The sequence below is a fragment of the Pelobates fuscus genome, chromosome 9, assembly GCF_036172605.1.
Source record: "Pelobates fuscus isolate aPelFus1 chromosome 9, aPelFus1.pri, whole genome shotgun sequence".
NCBI lineage: Eukaryota > Metazoa > Chordata > Amphibia > Anura > Pelobatidae > Pelobates > Pelobates fuscus.
This window is the reverse complement of record NC_086325.1, coordinates 140436486-140455640: the sequence shown is the minus strand read 5'-3', so window position 1 is coordinate 140455640 and position 19155 is coordinate 140436486. Positions and strand designations below refer to the sequence as shown.

The 19155-nt window shown below is 40.8% G+C and overlaps 1 protein-coding gene across 2 annotated transcripts in view; it reads left to right on the top strand.

The window, feature by feature from the left end:
* FPGS (folylpolyglutamate synthase) overlaps positions 1-19155 on the top strand; it is a 60306-nt gene that overhangs the window by 34967 nt on the left and 6184 nt on the right. For both annotated transcript variants that reach the window (XM_063431407.1, XM_063431406.1), the window contains exons 2-12: positions 1797-1925; positions 2320-2373; positions 3661-3725; positions 9551-9665; positions 12342-12419; positions 12495-12556; positions 15626-15728; positions 16153-16230; positions 16314-16461; positions 16993-17091; positions 17996-18146. In XM_063431407.1, coding sequence (XP_063287477.1) covers positions 1797-1925; positions 2320-2373; positions 3661-3725; positions 9551-9665; positions 12342-12419; positions 12495-12556; positions 15626-15728; positions 16153-16230; positions 16314-16461; positions 16993-17091; positions 17996-18146 — 1082 coding nt within the window. The remainder of the gene's footprint in view (positions 1-1796; positions 1926-2319; positions 2374-3660; positions 3726-9550; positions 9666-12341; positions 12420-12494; positions 12557-15625; positions 15729-16152; positions 16231-16313; positions 16462-16992; positions 17092-17995; positions 18147-19155) is intronic.

The window sequence follows — 19155 nt, the reverse complement described above, 5'->3', positions numbered from 1 at the left end:
TTCAAAAAAGAACACTCTAACATTAACAGGGTTATTCACTATAATTAAAGGGACACTATAGTAACCTGAACAACTTTAGCTTAATGAAGCAGTTTTGGTGTATAGAAAATGACCCTGCAGCCTCACTGCTCAATCCTCTGCCATTTAGGAGTTAAATCCCTTTGTTTATGAACCCTAGTCACACCTCCCTGCATGTGACTTGCACAGCCTTCCATAAACACTTCCTGTAAAGAGAGCCCTATTTAGGCTTTCTTTATTGCAAGTTCTGTTTAATTAAGATTTTCTTATCCCCTGCTATGTTAATGGATTGCTAGACCCTGCAAGAGCCTCCTGTATGTGATTAAAGTTCACTTTAGAGATTGAGATACAATTATTTAAGGTAAATTACATCTGTTTGAAAGTGAAACCAGTTTTTTTTTTCATGCAGGCTCTGTCAATCATAGCCAGGGGAGGTGTGGCTATGGCTGCATAAACAGAAACAAAGTGATTTAACTCCTAAATGACAGTGAATAGAGCAGTGAAATTGCAGGGGAATGATCTATACACTAAAACTGCTTTATTTAGCTAAAGTAATTTAGGTGACTATAGTGTTCCTTTAATTTAAATCAAATTCCATATTTAAGGCCAAAGTAGCTGACTTAGAGTTCTTACAGTCTTTAGACCTTTAAATTTCTAAATTCACCTTAAATTCTCACTTTATAAAGAGTCTTACTGGATCATTCACCAAAGTGAGAATTCAAATCGAATTTCAACTTTAAGGTCATAATAGTCAAACCGGAAACATTCTCTAATTCAGTGATGCTTCATGTGCAGCTTCTTTGGTCTTAAATGTGAAATTCATTTTGAATTCTCACCTCAATAAATAACTAACTGCCCCCACAACTCCCGTAATTTAGTGCATCTTTATACGGAGCGTTTCATGTCTTCATGTAGAGCGTGAAGACGCCTAACGTCAGCCCTGCACAAACTGTGTTGTTTTATGAATAAAGCTGTAGATGCAGTTGGCTGCAGCACTGTCTCGTTCACTGAAACTTGAATGCCTGAATTTGTACACAGTAGCTTTTCTTCTGTGATGGAACTCACCCTTGTTGTAACTAGTAGAAAAAAAAAAAACAACAACCCAGAAACCCTGATCTCCATGTACCGTAGCCAATGCAAGGAGAATGCATTGTCATCATGATTGTAAGGTTCCTTTAAGAAAAATAGATTGTGATTACTTTGCTTTTTAATAATGCTGATAAAAAAGGCCAAGTTGGGCCAGGCAGGAATTTAGACTCCCACTTTCCGGTGAGCATTTACTGTCGGTCACATGAATCGCCGTGTACAACTCACACTTAATTTTGTGTAAATTTAAACGGGAATTGCACAAGAAGATCCCAGTTTAGAATTTTCCATGGTGCAGGTTATTTATTCATGTCGTGTGGGAATACAGCCTTGATGCAACCCATGGTAAGCAATGCTTGCAGAAATTGTGGGGAGAGGTAGAAGTAATCAAGGACTTGGGCTGGATTTGCATTGATTTTAAAGACTCTCGTTCATGCTTTTAAATTCTCATTGGACAAAAAAGGCATCCTACAGAACAGAGATATATCCACTTTCCATCCTGCGCGATGGACACACTACTTATATTTTTAATCAGTACGCAACTTGTTGGTGCGTAAAAAAAATAAAAAAAATAATTTGGTTCAGTCATTTACCCCTATATTGTCCCACTGAGCTGTGCATCCTCCCTTTTGTGTCCTTCTTATTGTCATAATCCCCCCCCCCCCCCCGCCCCCCCCACTTTTTTTGTACAGGACGCCATCCGCACGTTGAACACATTGCAAACCAACGCCAGTTACCTGGAACATGTCAAAAGACAACGCAGTGATCCTGTAGAGCAACTAAAGGCTATGAGGTTATTTCTGGAGAGGAGCGGTTTGCGGGTAAGTGTTGCAATGGCAGCCATTTTGTTCTGGTATACCTGTCTGCAATAATTAGATCTGTAAGTTTATTTACTAAGTTATATGTAAGAATCAGTCTAAATAGCCAAGCAGTGACTATACCTGAGTTCCAAAATTTTCCAGGTCAGCTACTTCAGTGGTCTTGAAATCTTGAAATTAGTTTTTTCAATTCCCTGTTTAGTGCGTAAAACCTGTAAATCGCAGATGGACGAAATGTAAGTCTGGCAAAGTATCCTGGGAAAATCTTGTTTTATTAGAGCCTGGAGCTCCTACCTCATTGCCAACTCTGTGTAAATTTTTTCCTAATAATATTCAACTGAATAAAAAAACAAACAAAAAAAACAAATGTGACTTGTATGTCCCTATTTCTCTACAGGTGGAAGACTTGGATCAGTTAAACATTATTCACGTAACTGGGACGAAAGGAAAGGTGAGCTGGGAAATGGGATTTTGGCTGGGCACGTATGCCTGGAATCAGACGATATATATAAAACATTTTTTTTATAATAATTATAAGTTCTCTGCTTGCTTGAATATGACACTGGCTCTATTTAATTCACGTTATTAGTATAACTGCAGTCTCATGCTTAGAGTTTAGTTATTCCCCTATACAAGCTATGACACTGTATTTTATCAGGAGTCAGATTACACCAAGCCTGACAGAGCGATATTGATTTCTGGGGAATTCATTACCTTTCACAACCCTGCTTTGCTTCTTATAGCTAAAGTTCTGTATTAAAAAAAAATATATATTTGTCATAAGTAAACCCGCTGGCTACTTAAGTTTGGTATGGTTTCTTTTTATTTTGTTGTTGTGTTGTTATTTTTGTTTAATACGTGTGTGTGTATATATTACCTGTAATCTTTGTGGATTATAAATAAAGATTGACCAAAAAAGGTTTTTCTTTTATGTAATATCATTTTTTTTTTTGTCAATCTCTCTTTATTCTTAATCCACAAAGATTACAGGTAATGTATAGTCAAAGGATCATATATATCGCATAACCGCAGTTAGCATCAAAAGTAATTGTTGAACATTAGGATTAAGGTGTGTTTTTTTTTTGTTTTTTTTTTAATTTGGTAAAAGGAAAAATTATCACAGGTGTTGTCTTAGATAAAGCACATTGCCCCCTAAAGGAGTTATGTGTAGTAGGTTAGTGACAGAGGGCATTATAGGCTGTGTTAATATAAAAAAAAACCAATTCAATTACATTTATTTTTTTATTTATTTTTTTAAAACCAGACTCCCCTGTAGGACATTTTTGTGTGTGGGATTAATAACATTTTATCCCCCCCATGATCCTAAACAAAGGTGATGACTTAACCACAGAGGCACACACAGCTGAGCTATTGTAACCCAGAAATTACTTGTATTCAGTGAGCATATAAACCGAGAAATTAGGACACATTTTTGTCCTTGATCAGGGCCTTGTGTGGCCGAAGCATCACCTATTCGTTTGGCACTTCTAATAATGTAAGCATTGTGCTGAACAGTCTGTTATTGCAGTTGTATTGAGTGAGTGATGGCATGTGGGCTGATTGGATGAATCTTAGACTTACCTAATTGAACAGATTCATCTGTATTGTAAATTGGGATCTATATTCATATAGAAAAATCATGTTTTAACTCCTTTTTTTTTGTTTTTGTTTTTCCAGCTATTCACATTTTTATTTGGTAATATTTTAGTTCTGATTTTATGTGTTGCTTCCTCCTCAGGGATCCACGTGTGCTTTCACAGAGCAAATCCTTCGCAACTGTGGCTTGAAAACTGGATTTTACAGGTATTCTATGAACTTTGGAACATTTAATATTCAGCTGGAGAAATTCCCTCTGATATAACAGTCTGTTATTTTGATAATGTGATTCTCAGAGTGTGTGTTGAATAAAATATCCACAGCCTGATAGAACCTATAGATAAGGTTTTCAGCACTCACATCTTATCAATTCGATCTCTCTTATAGAGATTACAATGAGCATCAAAAACGTCCAAATTGTGCTGATTAAAAAGGCGGGTGGAGCTAGCTCCCAACGAGATCAGTCGCACGCTCACTGCTCTCCCTAAAAGCCGATAAAGGCCTCAAAAAGACACTCTCAAACCAACAGCAGGTTGGAAAAAACACCCACGCTGATGGGGAGAAAAAACAAAAAGCCACGACCGGATCAGCCGCGGTTCTCGGCAGATATAGGAGACCTGTTGCGGAGAACGCATGGCACGGCCGATCCTAACATGGCGACTGACTTCGACTTCACAGACAGCTCGGAGGACTTACACAATCCTGAAAACCTAGAATATAAAGGGCCTCCACAGCTGACCGCTGGCTTCTCTCACCTGGACACCATGGAGATACTCAACAATCTCATCACAGACCTCCGCCAGATGCTCTCCGCTGAGATTTCCCAGGTGAAGGAGGACATCAGGGGGTTCACCGCTCATCTCACAGCGGTGGAGCAGACCTCTCAAACCTACACCTGGAATTTAGAAAGCAGGTCACAGACGTGACTGCCGCCCACACTACTCTCAATCTTCAAATAGCAGCCATGGAAGACAAAAGGCGCTGGAAGCATGTAAAAATCAGGGGCCTCTCTGAAGAAATAGCCCCAGCTGAGCTTCCTCACCTCATTCGCAGGCTATTTGCCGCCCTCCTATCTCCCAGGCAAGCCAAGGGAATACAACTTGACAGAATGTTTTGCCTGCCCAAGCCATCAGTGCCCACAAGCACAGCTACCAGTGGACCTATTGGTGAAATTCCAGAATGGACAGGAAAAGGCGGCCTTCATGAATGCCACGATGGGAAAGAATCCATTCCGGTTCGAAGACATAGACTTGTCCTTCTACACTGACCTCTCGCGTGCTACTCTGCGGTGGAGGAAATCCTTCCGTCCGCTGACAGCAACACTAACAGCCATGGGAGTAAAGTACCGCTGGGGACTGACGCACGTACTCTTCATTCCACATCAAGGCACCGAACACAAAGTGACAGACATCACTGAGATGGACACTGTCCTTAGCAGCCTTTAGCCTCGTAGCCCCATCTACCTCCACTGCCTGGGACCCAGCTAAAGTACTCCCATTCATCCATGCTGCACGACGAACACCTGGGAAGGAGACACCTGATGCATCTGCTTAAATGTTATCTTAATTTTCCATATGTTGGGTGTAGCCCTCAGTTCAATGTTTACAAGTTGCATGCATGAGAGCATAGCCTGGGAATGCTAGCTCTCTTATGAATAACCACACACACACCCAACTCCCACCATGTAAACTCATACTAGGCAAACTATCTCGGAGCTGTGTAATCTCCATATTACGACGAGCATCAGATTACTCTGCATACATGTCACGCTCAACGTGGAAGCCGCTAATCCCTAACATCACTTAAACGCTACCCATAGCTCCTAACATGGCTTGAACGCCATAAGTTTTTTAAATAAATGTGCAAGATTCCACATACTAAGGTAGCCATCGTAGTGTTCAAGGATCAGCTCTAGCACAATAGGGTCAACCGACCAACTAATCGTAGCACCTATGTCAGGCACACTATGCAGTCTAAACGATTGGGCCAAAAGGCCAAATGTACCTAAGCATGTTTTTCGCAATTTAATGTTTTATTCCGTTAAACAATGTGCAGCTGTGCCAAAAGATGTGATACTCTGAAGTTATGCTGTATGTCACCGCTGCTGAGGGCTTTCAGGCTTGCTTTTGTATCTTTACTTTTATTTAAAAAAAAATAAAAATAATAATAATGTATACAATGACTCTGTATGTGAACTATGTCCCCTCTTTGTGTATTGGGAATCATGGGTGCATATGCTCCTCTAGTTTGAATGGCTATATGACATAATCTAATGTTTTAATCACTTTATACAATGCATGTGAAACCACATACATATATAAACTTTGTATATGCTTGTTTTTGCTATGACCACAGCCAATATGTATGTGCAGTATTGTTTTGACCTACAGCAAATTTTCCACCAATTGCGACCTCCCTTTACAACTCCACTCTCTCCTCTCAACTAGACATCATGGCACCTCCTACACGTAAACGCACTAAGCTGACCCAACACCTCCAAAAATGTTCCAGAACTGTTGAATGCTGCTGGAGAAAGTTTCAATCTGCGTCTGACTTCCTCCAATATAACTTTATGATGCACTCCTACAGTCTGACTCTTTCCTCTTCAAAAGAAAACTACTTCAATACACTCATAACCACACTCTCCCGCAAGCCCAAACAACTGTTTCATGCTTTTAACTCTCTTCTTCGCCCTGTCGTGCCACCTCCTCCTACCAACTTGACCCCCACAAACTTTGCAACTCACTTCACTGAGAAAATTTAGAAAATCAGGTAAGAGGTCTCTCATCTCTCTCCATCCACTACGAACTTTTCCCCTAACCACACTCCCTCAGCTGTCCTCATTCGCACCCGCTACACCAGAAGAGGTTTCTGCTCTGCTCTGTTCCTCCTGCCCCACCACCTGTTCCCTTGATCTTATTCCCTTGCATCTCATCCGCACTTTGTCTCCTTCTCTTGCACTGCCTCTCACAAAAATTTTCAACCTCTCATTCTCCTCTGGCACATTTCCTCTACCCTTCAAACATGCAACCGTAACCCCGATTCTGAAAAAGCCCAACCTTGACCCTAATTCCCTGTCCAACTACCGCCCCATCTCGCTACTGCTGTTATTTTCCTTGATCCTTGAGCGAGTTGTGTATGCGAGATTGACAGGCTTCCTCGAATCTAACTCTCTGATCCTCTTCAATCTGGATTCCGCGCTCCTCACTCCGTTGAAACAGCTGTAGACCAAAGTATACAATGTTCATATCACTGCTAATTCCCATGGCCACTGCTCTATCCTAATTCTCCTCGAACTTTCTGCTTTTGACACACTCGATCATCCACGGCTTCTTCTCATCCTCCGAAATCGCGGTCTATGAGACACCACGATCTCCTGGTGCTCTTCCTACCTCTCCCAGCGCTCCTTCAGTGTTTCATTCTCTGGCTCTGCCTCTTCTCTCCAACTCCTCTCTGTTGGCATTCCCCAAGGGTCTGTCCTTGGTCCCCTACTGTTCTCCATCTACACTGCCTCCCTTGGTAAACTCATCAGCTTCTTTGGCATCCACTATCAATTCTGTGCGGATGACACGCAAATTTATCTGTCATCCCCTGACTTCTCACCACCACTATTTACTTGTGTGTCTGACTGACTCTCTGCTATTTTCAACTTGATGGCTGCCCATTTAAACTTAAACTAAACCTGTCCAAAACAGAACTTATGGTCTTCCCTCCCTCAAGTGTTGCTACTCCCTTGTCTGTGTCCCTCCAAGTCAATGGCGCTACCATCCACTCTACCTTTAAGGCTCGCTGCCTACGTGTTCTCTTTGACTCCGACCTCTCCTTCACCCCTCATGTCCAATCAATTGCCAAATTCTACCGCTTCCATCGCAAAAACATTGTGCGCATCCAACCCTATTTAACACCTGATACGGCAAAGGTGCTTGTCCATGCTGCTGTCCTTTCTCGCCTTGACTACTGTAATCCGCTTCTCAGTGGTTCTAATGTGTTCCCAACTTGCCCCGTTACAGTCTATAATGAATGCGGCGACAAGGCTCATCTTCCTGTCCGCCCACACCTCCTACGCCTTCCCCCTTTGTCAGTCCCTCCATTGGCTTCCCGTAAGATATAGGACTCCAATTTAAGATCCTGACACTTGCTTACAAATCTCTACATAATGCTGCTCCCACCTACTTATCCTCACTAATACACAAATATGTCCCGTCCAGGCCCCTACGCTCCGCTGGAGACCTACGTCTAACCTCTGTTCGTACTCCTAGCTCTGAGGCCCACCTTTTAAGACTTCTCTAGGGCTTCACTGTTCCTATGGAATGCTCTTCCCCTCTCTGTTAGACTCTCACCCAATCTCCACTCCTTCAAAAAAATCTTTGAAAACTTACTTCTTTAGGAAAGCATATCAATTAAACTGTGAACAGCTTTCCCTCCCCGCTCCCTGATTCCTCTCCTGAAACAGTCATCAAAACAAAACCCTAAGCCCTCAATGAACACTACCTACTTTTCTACCATACTCTTACCTTTTGTGTCGCTATACCCCACTCCCTCTAGCATGTAAGCTCATTGAGCAGGGCCCTCAACCCCTCTGTTCCTGTGCGTCCAACTCGTCTGGTTACGGCTTCGTCTCTGTTAGTCCACTCATTGTACAGCGCTGTGTAACTTGTTGGCGCTTTATAAATAATAATACTCTTGACTTACCTACTTTATGTGAAAATTTTTTTTTTTTTTTTTTTTTTAAATGGTGGCAAATTGCTAAATATTGTTTACATGCATTTAGGAACTGAATGGGTGGAAAAACTCCATAACATGCTCATAATCTCACAGAATTCCTTTAAACATTTGATTGTCTATGCCAGTGTCCTAAACTAGTCCTCAAGACCCATTTACAGTCCAGGTTTCGTCAGTGTCTCCATTGGAGTAAAACAAAAATACAATAATAAAAAAAAAAACATAAATCCTGGATTGTTGATGGGCTGTAAGGACTGGTTTGGGAACCACTGGTCTACTATATGTACTTGTTCTACCGTTACATATTTTATTTAAAGTCACTGTCACTTTTTTACAATGTTACAACACTGCCAACTAAGCCATTTAAAAAAAAAAGAAGAAGAAGAAAAAAAATTCGAAACCACTTGTATTAGCATTGTATGTCCAGTGGATTGTGGAAGGAATGTCTGAGCATGCAGATTTCTTTTTCCCCCTTATGTGGGTTTTATTTACTAAACTGGGAATTGTGGTTAATTGACAAAGAAAATTTCTTGTTTCAGACATAAATAGCAGATCTTGAAAAATAGAATTAGAATGTTTGGTTTTCCAACTCTATTGCTTTGTCCTAGATTCCTACGCTATTGTCAGCAATTCTAGGTTTAAAAAAAAAAAGGAAAAAATTATTTGGAGTAAACTGCTCTGTGCTGAAAGGGACACTCCGGGCACCCAGACCACTTGTGCCCATTGGAGTGGTCTGGGTGCCAACTCCCACTACCCTTAACCCTGCAAGTGTAATTATTGCAGTTTTCATAAACTCAAATATTTACCTTGCAGGGTTAAGTCCTCCTCTAGTGTCTGTCTATCAGACAGCCACTAGAGGGACTTCCATGTTCTTAGAACACGAAAAGTGTGTTATACGACGCTGGACGTCCTCACGCTATGTGAGGACCTCCAGCGTCGCCGAAATCCCCATAGGAAAGCATTCGATAATGCTTTCCTATGGGGAGGTCTAATGCGTGTGCGCGGCCATTGCCGCACATGCGCAGTAGGTCTCCCCCGCTGGCTGACGGCAGGGGAGGAGAGTAGGCGGAGCCTGATCTGTGCTGAGGGACATCGGTCCTGGACTCCAGTAAGTCTTTAACCCCTTCAGCAACTTGGTATGTGGGGTGGGAGGGAGAGGGGCACTACAGGGTCCTGCAATAATTTTCCTGGCACTGGAGAATCCATTTAATGATTTTGAAGAGGTTCCAGAGGTTATAAAGTTTAATTTCAGTTGTCTCAAGAGCAAAACAATTGCTGTCTGTATTCATGTCATTATCTTTTACCCATAGCTCCCCACATCTGGTACAGGTGAGAGAGCGAATTCGGATTAACGGGCAGCCAATCAGCAAGGAGCTGTTCAGCAAATACTTCTGGCAGGTGTACAACCGTCTGGAAGAAACCAAGGTGAATGGCACAGGGGAGATGGTGTGCGTGAGGGTTGGTGCCTGTATTTGTAAATGAATTACTTCTGTCTATAAATAACCACGTGGCAATATTCTGTAGTAACAGCAGCTGTCTTGCTTTCTCACAATTAACACCGGTGAGAGAATTCCCATATGTTTGGGCTCGTTGGAGGTTGCTAGTAATCTCTCAACTGACAAAGCACCTTTCTGTAAAAATCACTAATATTTTTATGTAACCGCTTCCATTTCTTGTAAGATCATATATCTTTTAATTACATTTTCTGAAAAGAATTTCCATATTGTTAAACTAGGTGTTTAATCAGTAAACTGCAAATTGTAGAGAATGAAAAATAAAATTGTAAAATGTAGTCTAAAGTAGCCAAGCTGTAGAATTTTCTTTGACTTTGAAGTGGTCTGTGTGCAGTACTCCTGGTGTGTTAAACATTGCTGTTTTGGAGAAACGGCAATGTTTACTTTGTGAGATTAAACCTCTCTCTAATGACTGTCTCCTTGATAGCCACTAGATCGTGCTTGCACAGTAAGAACTGAGTCTGACTCTGTTCTTTCTTGACTGGTAGAAGCATTTGATTAGATCATTACAGTAATTGCCGTGCATGTACATTAAAGGGACACTATAGGCAAATTGAAGTGATCTGAGTGCAGTGTCCTAGTTCCCTTAACCAAAGTGAGTTTTTTTTTTTTTTTTTTAATAAAGAAATTGCCCTAATTACCTTTGTGTCTACCGGACTGTTGGGTGACTTTTAGTCGCCTAATCGGTGATGGACGTCCTCACGCTATGCATGAGGACTTCCAACGTCACCTGATTCTCCATAGGAAAGCATTGTATAATGCTTTCATGTGGAGAAATCCTAATGCGTGCGCGACTATTGCCGCACATGCGCATTAGATCTCCCCCGGGTGACGGCCGTGGAGTAGCGAAGGTGGACTCAAGCCATCGCCAAGGGACATCAACGCTGGATCCAGGTAAGTGACAGAAGGGTTTTTTAACACTTTCTGCACCAACGGGAACGAGGGAGGGGGGAGCTATAGTGTCAGGAAAACAAGTTTGCTTTCCTGTCACCATAGTTTCCCTTTAAGTCCAGAATGCTTCTAGAAGAAGAATTTGATTGGACAAAATGGTCATCAAGCCTGTTGACATCAGCATGGGAAAAAGAGGCTGTTTTGGTGCTTAAAGGAACACTATAGTCACCTAAATTACTTTAGCTAAATAAAGCAGTTTTAGTGTATAGATCATTCCCCTGCAATTTCACTGCTCAATTCACTGTCATTTAGGAGTTAAATCACTTTGTTTCTGTTTATGCAGCCCTAGCCACACCTCCCCTGGCTATGATTGACAGAGCCTGCATGAAAAAAAAAAACTGGTTTCACTTTCAAACAGATGTTATTTACCTTAAATAATTGTATCTCAATCTCTAAAGTGAACTTTAATCACATACAGGAGGCTCTTGCAGGGTCTAGCAAGCTATTAACATAGCAGGGGATAAGACAATCTTTAAATTAAACCGAACTCGCAATAAAAGCCTAAATAGGGCTCTCTTTACAGGAAGTGTTTATGGAAGGCTGTGCAAGTCACATGCAGGGAGGTGTGACTAGGGTTCATAAACAAAGGGATTTAACTCCTAAATGGCAGATGATTGAGCAGTGAGGCTGCAGGGGCATGTTCTATACATCAAAACTGCTTCATTAAGCTAAAGTTGTTCAGGTGACTATAGTGTCCCTTTAAATGGAAACTATAGTGTAAGATAAGCAAAATTGTTTTCCTAACACTATAGTGCCTACTCCCTCGTGGGGATTCTTTTTTATGGATTTCTGGGTGACGCTGGATGTCCTCATGCCTAATGTCTGACAGACAGCCACTAGAGTTGGAATTAACACTGCAAGGTAATTATTGCAGTTTATCAAAAACTGCAATAATTAACAGTGCAGGATTAAACGGATAGGGACACTGCACCCAGACCACTTCAGTGAGCTGAAGTGGTCTGGGTGCCTATAGTGTCACTTTTAATTGCAAGTACGTAAAGGGGTAATTTAAAATTTCAGGCCCCCCTGTTTCATTTTAACAATTTGTTTTGTCATTTTTGTATCTTTTTTTTTTTTTTTTTATTAAACAACCCAACTAACACTATAGATTAACAATAAAAAATGCCCCCTCATCTCCCACCACCAGGGTTCCTTTTAACTGTAAGATGTGAGAAGGTTTCAAAGATATCTTGTCTGTCCAATGCTGCAATGGCATAAGCTATTTAAAATCTTCTGCTTTTACGGTTAATAAAGAGGCACCTTATTTATTTTCGTTTCACATGGTTATTTACGAAACACTGACTTGTCGGTAGTTGACCTGGGGGATTTTTGGTCCGGAATAGCAGAGGGCGGAGGAATAGTTGGGGAATTCTTACTTTTCTAAAACGTGCAATTATCTTGTCAATTCAGAACATTTCTCTGAAGTGTGAATTTCATATTTTGGTCCAAAAAGCCCAACGTGAAGAATTCCTCAAACCAGTTCTACTATTTTGGAGTAAAATTTCAAATTCACTTGGGCCTAACACTTTTGTAAATAACCCTATGCATGTGTTAATAATTTATTGTTTCTGTTAGATGTATTGTAATCACTAATCTAGAGATTCTGATGTCCTGCTGATATACACCTCTCTGTTAGGAACACGAGGACAGCCCCATGCCGGCATATTTCCGTTTCCTGACCATCATGGCTTTCCATGTATTCCTACAAGAAAAGGTAAGTTTACATGGCATAGTGCCCCCTTATGATGCTGTGCCTGGGCTATCCTACATCTTTCCATTTTTCTTGTAGGTTGACCTAGCTGTGCTGGAAGTTGGTATTGGTGGGGCATTTGACTGCACGAACATTATCAGGTCAGTTTATCAGGTCAGGGTTTATGTTAAAGAAGGAAATGCCTTTTTTAGGAAGTGTCTTAAGAATTTGGCTATTGATATTTAGTTACTTTATCCATATTTCGGCTACCGTTTGTGCTGCTGAATTATTTTGAGAAATTTGGCAGATTCTAACAGCTTAATGAACGGCACCCAAACGGCCAATCTGATACTGAATACTCTTTGTTTGGTCAAATTTCCTTAAAGAACCGCTATAAGTACCAAGACCACTTCATCTTTATGAAGTGTCCTCGGTGCTGTGATCCTGTCGTCTGATTCCACTACATCTCCAGTGGTCGTCTCCCTGACAGCCCCTAGATGGTGCACCCACAACAGAGTCAGACTTGGCTCCTGAAGTTTGTCATCTCCATGCACGCTTCCTCTGCACAATGACCTTGGCTCTGCTGCTCCTCATAGAGAAGTATTAAATTCAGTGTCTCTCTATGAGAAGCATTTCATTGGCTTAACGCAGCACTTGCAGCGCATGCTGTCTTCGGCCACAATGCTTCTCAATGGGAAGCATTTGATTGGGCAACAAGTTGCCACGCTAATGTCGAGTAAAGGGGCAGATCTGTCGGTACTGAGGGAAAAAAAGGTAAGTAAAAAGTTATTAACATTACAGATTTTAAGGAAAGGGGGCAGGGTATCACCGGTCACTACATTGGCAGGGTCCTTATTGTCCGAAAAACAAAATATAGATTTTTGGCACTATAGTTTTCCTTTAATAAAGACCAAAAAAACTGCACCCATAACCTTGGGGTCCTCTAATTGTAAGCCACCCTAATGCAACCACCAACTTAATTCCTTTCCCTTTACCTGCCAAACATCCCACTCTTACCCTAATAGCATTTTTCATTATTATTATTATTGGGAATTGTGGCTATTGTTTTGGTAACAATAGGGTGGAGATAGATTGGACATATTTTACTTGCGTCTTTCTTCCCCCAAAAAAGGGGACAGTTGTGAGCATGCATTTCAGCTAGTACTGAATAAAAAAAAAAAACTCATTAGACTCATTAATAAATATACTCATTAATAAAAAGACTCAAGAATAAATTCTGTAGACTAAGTTTCATAGTTCAATGAATGCCAAAATGTTAAAATATTTATTTAAATCAGGTCAACAAATTGAGAAAAGAAGCGATAGGGTGACTGAAAAAAACTTTATCAGCGGAATAGAAATAACTTAATTTGTCCTTGTAGATTAGTTACTTGGCCCATAAACCCCTATTTATCTTAGAAAAGCCTGTAAAGAAGTATCCATATAGTTCTCTCAAGAAAAAATCTATTTCACTCGCTTCTTGACTCTCTTCTTGACTTCTTGACTTAGTTCCAGTCTTTGAACATTACAGCAGCATGTCTCCTTATTGAGCTGTCGCATGTGCTGTAACTTTATCTAATTTACGGTGAAATTCTCTCTTATGTCTTTGGGTTGAGATAGATTGGACATACATTTCACTTATATTGTATGGTTTGTTTTTTCCCCCCAAAAAAGTGGACAGTTGTGAGCATGCATATTAACCCAGGCCATTCAATTTGCTATGGACTTTAATATGCATTGACATATTCTTTGTCCACCCTGTCCATATGAGGGAAGGGAGGGAAAAGTACATTCTTATTTTTGTTCTTGCCTTTTTCTCATTTTATATTTTATATAAAATGTACTAAATTTAACCACTTACTGACCACATGACTGTCTATGCCGTCATGGATTGCAGACCTTTCATACCCACTGACTGCATAGACAATCATACAGTAAGGTACCAGCAGGGGGTGAAATTTTTTTTATTGTTTTTTATAAATAACATCTTCCTATTTAATATTGCATTATGTATGCATATAGAGTATCAAACAAAAGCCCTATTTCTTCTTTAAAAAACAAACCGTAAGAGGGAAATATGGGGGGTAGCATGAACACGTGGCAAAAGCACTTAAAGGCATTGGTCACACATGCATTGGGTCTCAAAGTCTTGTTCCTTACAAAAGAGGCCCTCTAAGCACCAGACTGCTATTTCATAGTTTTGGTCATGGGACTAGAAGACTGGTAGCTGTCCCTATTTTTTTCTGACTCTCTGGCACTCTTAGCTTCTCAATGTCATGCAGGTTGGACAAATTAGACTCCATAATGGGAAAGTGTAGTTTGCTGCTATGTGCAATAGACCCTCCACGTGAATGTAATACGTTTTTGTGTTGGTCCACTTGAGGTCAAACCTGGTGACATCAAGTTAACTAAATCAGATCCTAGTTGAGTGGATAGGTGGAGGTGTGGAGACATTAAGGATTGAACAGAGCTTGACATGTTCTGGTTTAATACAAAGGTATGGATCAATGTCGTTTCTGTCGAGTAGCTCGGATGGAAGAGAGATATATTTGAGAAAATACAAAATTAAAGTGGAAACCTTTGAATGTGGAAATGCGGTTGTGGGACAAATGTCCAAGAAGATTGTGGAAGAAAGACAAAAATGTGTGACTTTAAAGAGGGTTATGTTACTTTATGATAAAATAACTTACATTTTTAAAAAAAAAAAAAATTTTAAGGAGGGAGATGTAAAGAAGAATGAGGATAAGGAGAGTGGGTTACGAAAGATAAGAAAAAAAAAATATAGCATGAAGACATAGCATCAGAAAGGATGTTCAAATGGGGTCCATTTTTTTTTTTTTTAGAGGAAGACATTCTACATATTTTTACTGATCGGAGGTTGGCTAGGGTTATATAAGGGGTATGATTGTTCATTGAAGACCGTAGATGATGTGGGTTAAAAGATGATCTGTAACTTTGATAAAAGCTTCCATCTCCAGTCTCCAGTAGAGTGTAGACGAAGAAAGAAATGGAAGGTGTCAGGGGGTGATTGAATAACCTTCAAAGTGTATTCAGCCCAATGATATCTTCTAAAGAATGCCCAGTAATTAATGATTACACAATCTACTCCATAGAATATTGAGACCTTTTTTTTTCCTGATTTTTAAGCCTGGGTTACAAAGGTTCAGTACAAAGTGTTTTTTTGTTTTTTGTTTGCTTCTTTTTTTTTTCTCAATATCTGCTTTGTGCAGGAAACCTGTTGTGTGCGGTATCTCTTCTCTTGGAGTTGACCATACGAGCATCTTGGGAGACACAATCGAGAAGATAGCCTGGCAAAAAGGGGGTATATTTAAGGTATGGAGCGAGCTGTAAACTTACCGATGCTGTGCACCATATCAATAATCTGTCTGTCCCCTGTAGTTAGTAGTGGAGTAAACCGAATTTTGTTTGTTGTATCCATTGGTTACCAACAACATTCTTATAAAGTATACCCTTCTTTAGCCCTTCTGTTTTTGTATGTATGTGTACATATAATTTTACTATTTGTAGATCCATATTTGAAAAGTGGAAAAATATTTTATTCTGCAACGATCTGGCTTTAGAAAAAAAATAATAATAAATAATAATTATTTTTTTATTTATATATACATATATATATATATATATTTTTTTTGTCCGAGTTAAATCTTGTATTCTTCCTTTTACTTAAAAGCATTATATGTCAGTGAGAAGTGTATTACAGCCTGTTGGCCTTGATTTAACATGCCCTCTCCCTTAGCCAGGTGTCCCTGCATTCACTGTGCCACAGCTGGCTGGACCTCTGGAGGTGCTGAAGAGCAGAGCCCAAGAGATTGGGGTAAGGTTTTTATCCTTCCTGTGCAGCTTCTCCTTGTAATGGACCATTCGCCTGGCTTTGAGTAAACATCTCTGTCTTTACAGTGCCCTCTCTATATGTGCCCTGACTTTGCGGAATACGAAGATGACAGCCTATCGATCCAGCTAGGCCTGGCAGGGGAACACCAGAGAGTAAATGCCACCCTGGCATTGCAGTTATCACACACATGGCTACAGCGACGGGGATTTCAAGGTAGTAGTTTATTTTTTTTTCTCTCTCTTGTACTTTTAAAGGGATTCTATAGTGCCAGGAAAACAAAGCCTGGCACTATAGGTTTCTAAGGTGCCCCCCCCCCCCCCCCCCCCCCCCCCTCGCAGTGCTGAAGGGGGTAAAACCCCTTCAATTACTTACCTGAATCCAGCGCAGATGTCCTCCCCCAGCGTTGGAGATCTAATGTGCATGTGCGTGTTAGACCTCTCTATAGGAAAGCATTAATCAATGCTTTCCAATGGAGAAAAATCTGACGCCGGAGGTCCTCATGCAGAGCGTGAGGACGTCCAGCATCAGCGAACCAAAGATCCGTTTTGATTCAGGAAACTCCCCCAGTGGCTGTCTGCTAGACTGGCACTGTGAGCAGACTTAGAGCTTCTCTGTAACTCCAATGTTCAACATTGCAGCACGAAGTGCAAAAGGGACCCAGCATCCGGACCACTTCAATGAGCTGAAGGGGTCTGGGTGAGAGTCCCTTTAACTAAATGGCTAATCTCTTCTCCTTATTTTTAGGCATTGGTGAGCACAAAAGTCCCAAACAACAGATTCCTTCTGTAAAGTGGCCTTTTCCATTAGCGCAAGTGTTTCGCCCCAGTGTTCCAATGGTTGAAGGTAAGAAACACAGTATGAAATCTATAACTTCACAAACGTTCATTAAAATGTATGTTTTGTCCTGGTTTTCTGATCGTGACTGTTTAAAGGCATCAAATTGTCTTCTCTTTCAAAATGTAATTTAGTCCTCTGGGTGTAGGCAAGGACAAAAGAAACCGTGACGTTTTATAAAATTGGAAACCACTTTAACCCCTTAAGGACCAAACTTCTGGAATAAAAGGGAATCATGACATGTCAGGCACGTCATGTGTCCTTAAGGGGTTAAAACCCATTTGACACATGAACCGATCATCACTGAGCGACATGGCACTTTTTAAATAATAAAATAAAGTGGCACTCCCCTCCCACTTAAAGCAGAGCAGTTGTCGATACTTTTCTAACCTCCTTTACACACCTCCAATAAGTAATATAGTATAGAAATAAACTGTAAAGTATGAAAAAGACCAACCATGGGTGGAAATGTTGCTTTGTACCTGTTGTGCACAGAAGACATACTGTAGTAGTGTTTGTTGCTGATGGTTGTCTTCGTGCATGTCTTGCTGAAAGCCACTAGGTGGCAATATTCTACTACTATTTTAATGTGAACGGTCTAGCCGAAACAGCCTTTGCTTTCCCCAACATTGTGCATCTGATCATAAGAATTAATATATAGTGAATTTCTAATTATTTTGGTTATTTTAAATATCCTTTAATAGCACAGCTTTGAGTTAGTGTCTTAGCCCCTCTGGTGAATGTATTGGAGCTTTTTTTATTTAAAAATGCTTTCTTCAGCCCTGGCGCCATACAGAATTTGTTTTATAACTGCGTTAAAACTTAAAGAAAAAAAAAAAATCTGTTTAGCTTTCTCTTTTAATAATTTTTTTTACATGCCTCGGTTATCACAATGTCCCATCTCCCTTTGCAGGATTACAGAACACAGTTTGGCTGGGACGCAGCCAAACCCTGCAGAGGGGCCCTATATCCTATTATATCGATGGAGCGCACACCAACAGTAGTGTGAAAGCCTGCGTCAGATGGTTCCACCAGGTGGCGCTCAATGAAGAGAGAGCTGGAGTGTAAGAACTGGCTACAAGATGATAATTGCTTTCTTGCTCCTAAATGAGTGATTGATACGTATCTCTAACCTTAGGGGTGTTATTGGCATAAGAGAAATAGACTACTTTTTCTTATGGGGAGTGTGATCTTTGGCAATGGGCGGAGCTTAAGCTTAGATCTGTCTTCCATTGCCAACGTAACCAACACACAGTCCATCAGTCAGAGGAATCCCAGGTATCATATAAGAGTAGCACTGCCCGGGTACTGAGATCTGGCAAAAGAAAGAAAGGATAATATAAATTAGAGATCGGCCGATATTGATTTTTTTTTTTTTAGAGCCGATAATCGGTGAATCTTTAAGCTGATAACTTACCGATACTCTGTACATTTACTATTTTGAAAAAAGAAACAATTTCTACACAAATCTCCTGTTTACTGAACATGTTTAACCCCTTAAGGACACATGACATGTGTGACATGTCATGATTCCCTTTTATTCCAGAAGTTTGGTCCTTAAGGGGTTAAAAAAAATTGTAACCAATCTTTAATTTTTTTATTAAAGGACCACTATAGTGCCAGGAAAACAAACTCGTTTTTCTGGCACTATAGGGTCATTAAATCCCCCCTTCCGCTGGGCTGAAGGGGTAAAAACCCCTTCAGCCACTTATCTTTGTCCAGCGCCGGGCGCTCCCTCGGCGCTGTGGAACTTTTCTCCCTCTGCCGACGTCAGCACGCGCCTTCAAACTGCCCATAGGAAAGCATTGATATTCACAGTGAGAATCGCAGAAGCGCCTCTAGCGGCTGTCAGTGAGAGAGCCACTAGAGGCTGGATTAACCCTCAGTGAAACATAGCCGTTTCTCTGAAATGGCTATGCTTTCAGCTGCAGTGTTAAAACTAGAGGGACTCTGATCGTTTTATGTCCTAGTAAACACGGAGAACCAACTCATTTTGCCGCCCAATCGAAGGAGGACCGGTAGACCTATCCATAGATACCACAATGAGGGGTTACTCACCGGCCTCACCGACTC